Consider the following 1909-nt stretch of genomic DNA (forward strand, 5'->3'; position numbering starts at 1 on the left):
CTGCTGGCTATACTATCTAATTATATATATATATATATATATATTATTATTATTATTATTATTATGATAGTGGCCATTGCAATTAGTGTGCCTGCATGCTTGCTTCACTAATAGTACATTATGACAGGAAAACCACTTTATATGAAGTATGCCAGCCTCTGCCAGGTGTCTTTGCATCCCAGGTATGGCCAGCCAATTTATATTGTGTACATGGAGATAATAGCAGTGGGTTTGAGCTTAGAATCACTATGATGACTGTTATAATGACAGTTAGCATGTGAATATTATAAAGGGGGAAAGAGAGGGGGAAAAAGAGAGTGGAGGGGGGGAGGGGGAAGAAGATGTAAAAATGGAAGGAAGGGATGAAATTCCATTGCATTTGTGTGGGGAAGGGGGAGAAAGCGTGTTCTATTGAAGCATAAATGATGTCTTTTCATAGTAAAATGTTTTAAAGTCAACTAGAAGGCTCACCTCCACTTCCAGTTCACAAAAATAATTAAACTAGGCATAGTAGGAACATGAACTTAACATAGAAATGTAATGCAAAGGAATTACCGTTTTGCAATCATGTATAATGAGATAGAAGAAATTAGTATTTTAAATAAAAAGGCATAGTTTATAGTGTAGATATAATAGTGAATGTGTAGTTGTGTACTTGTGTGCACGTACGTGTAGACGTTTCCTTTTTAAAATGAATGTCATCATCATCATCATTATTAGTAATACTGTTTATAATCTGATGTGTGTTGACCAAGATAGATATAATCATTATTATATGTACATGGTACAAAATTATAAAATTATCCCCTCTCTTTCCCTCTCCTTCCCCCTCTCTCTCTCTTTTAAAGTGAGACTTACTTACAAAAAGATGATGCTGTCATCCTCTCGCACAACTCCAGGCTCTTCCTTGTTGGAATCAATCCCATGGCGTAACTATAGAAACGGGAATGTGTTTGTAATGATTCAGGATGGTCACAGGTGGACAGGAGTCTCTGTTTGTGTGCATACGTGTGTGAATCTGCATTCTTTCTTAAGAGATAAAGGGCCAGCCTAATTGAGGTCATTATTTTACATCCATTTTGTAAGGAATTGTGTACTGTAAATATTATTTACCGATCTATTAGTCTCCACATTTCTATAGACTATATATTTGTAATTGTGTTATAATAATAATAATTATTATATTATTTTAAATACAGGAATTATGGGGGGCATATATACTAATATATATATAAAACATATATAGACATTGTATGCTAATATTTATAAATATTATTTATTGCTTTATTAGTATAATATTATACATATCACTATAGGATATAGTAATTATATTATAATTATAATATTATTTATATTATTTGCAATACAGGATTTATAAAGAGGCATGTAATGCTTTGTACATTATTATGCTCCAAAGCATCCTAGTAATGAAATTCCGGTGCAGTATTGAATTAGTAACCTGGGGCATTTTGTTTTTGGCTGCACATGCAACATTCTATGTCCTCTATTGTCTGCAATGTAGAGGCAGCTACTTCTGTCGTATTCTCTCTCTCCCACCCTCCCTTTTCCAGTCCTTTTTAATTACTAAACTTTCTCCTTCTCTCCCTCTCTCTCTAACATTCTATGTCCTCTATTGTCTGCAATGTAGAGGCAGCTACTTCTGTCGTATTTTCTCTTTCCCACCATCTCTCTCCCTTCCCCCTTTCTCCAGTCCTTTTAAATATTAAACTTTCTCCTTCTCTCCCTCTCTGTCTAACATTCTATGTCCTCTATTATGTGCAATGTAGAGGCAGCTACTTCTGTTGTATTCTCTCTCTCTCCCACCATCTCTCTCCCTTCCCCCTTTCTCCAGTCCTTTTAAATATTAAACTTTCTCGTTCTCTCCCCCTCTCTCTCTCTCTCCCTCTCT

At 35.0% G+C, this 1909-nt stretch overlaps 1 protein-coding gene across 1 annotated transcript in view; it reads right to left on the minus strand.

Moving 5' to 3' along the window:
- Positions 1-1909, minus strand: part of LOC105312028 (U3 small nucleolar ribonucleoprotein protein IMP3-like) — a 3984-nt gene that overhangs the window by 1557 nt on the left and 518 nt on the right. The window contains exon 3 of the mRNA XM_011404338.2: positions 859-978. Coding sequence (XP_011402640.1) covers positions 859-978 — 120 coding nt within the window. The remainder of the gene's footprint in view (positions 1-858; positions 979-1909) is intronic.

This window comes from Amphimedon queenslandica, unplaced genomic scaffold (assembly GCF_000090795.2).
Source record: "Amphimedon queenslandica unplaced genomic scaffold, v1.1 AMPQUscaffold_13479, whole genome shotgun sequence".
Taxonomy (NCBI): Eukaryota; Metazoa; Porifera; class Demospongiae; order Haplosclerida; family Niphatidae; genus Amphimedon; species Amphimedon queenslandica.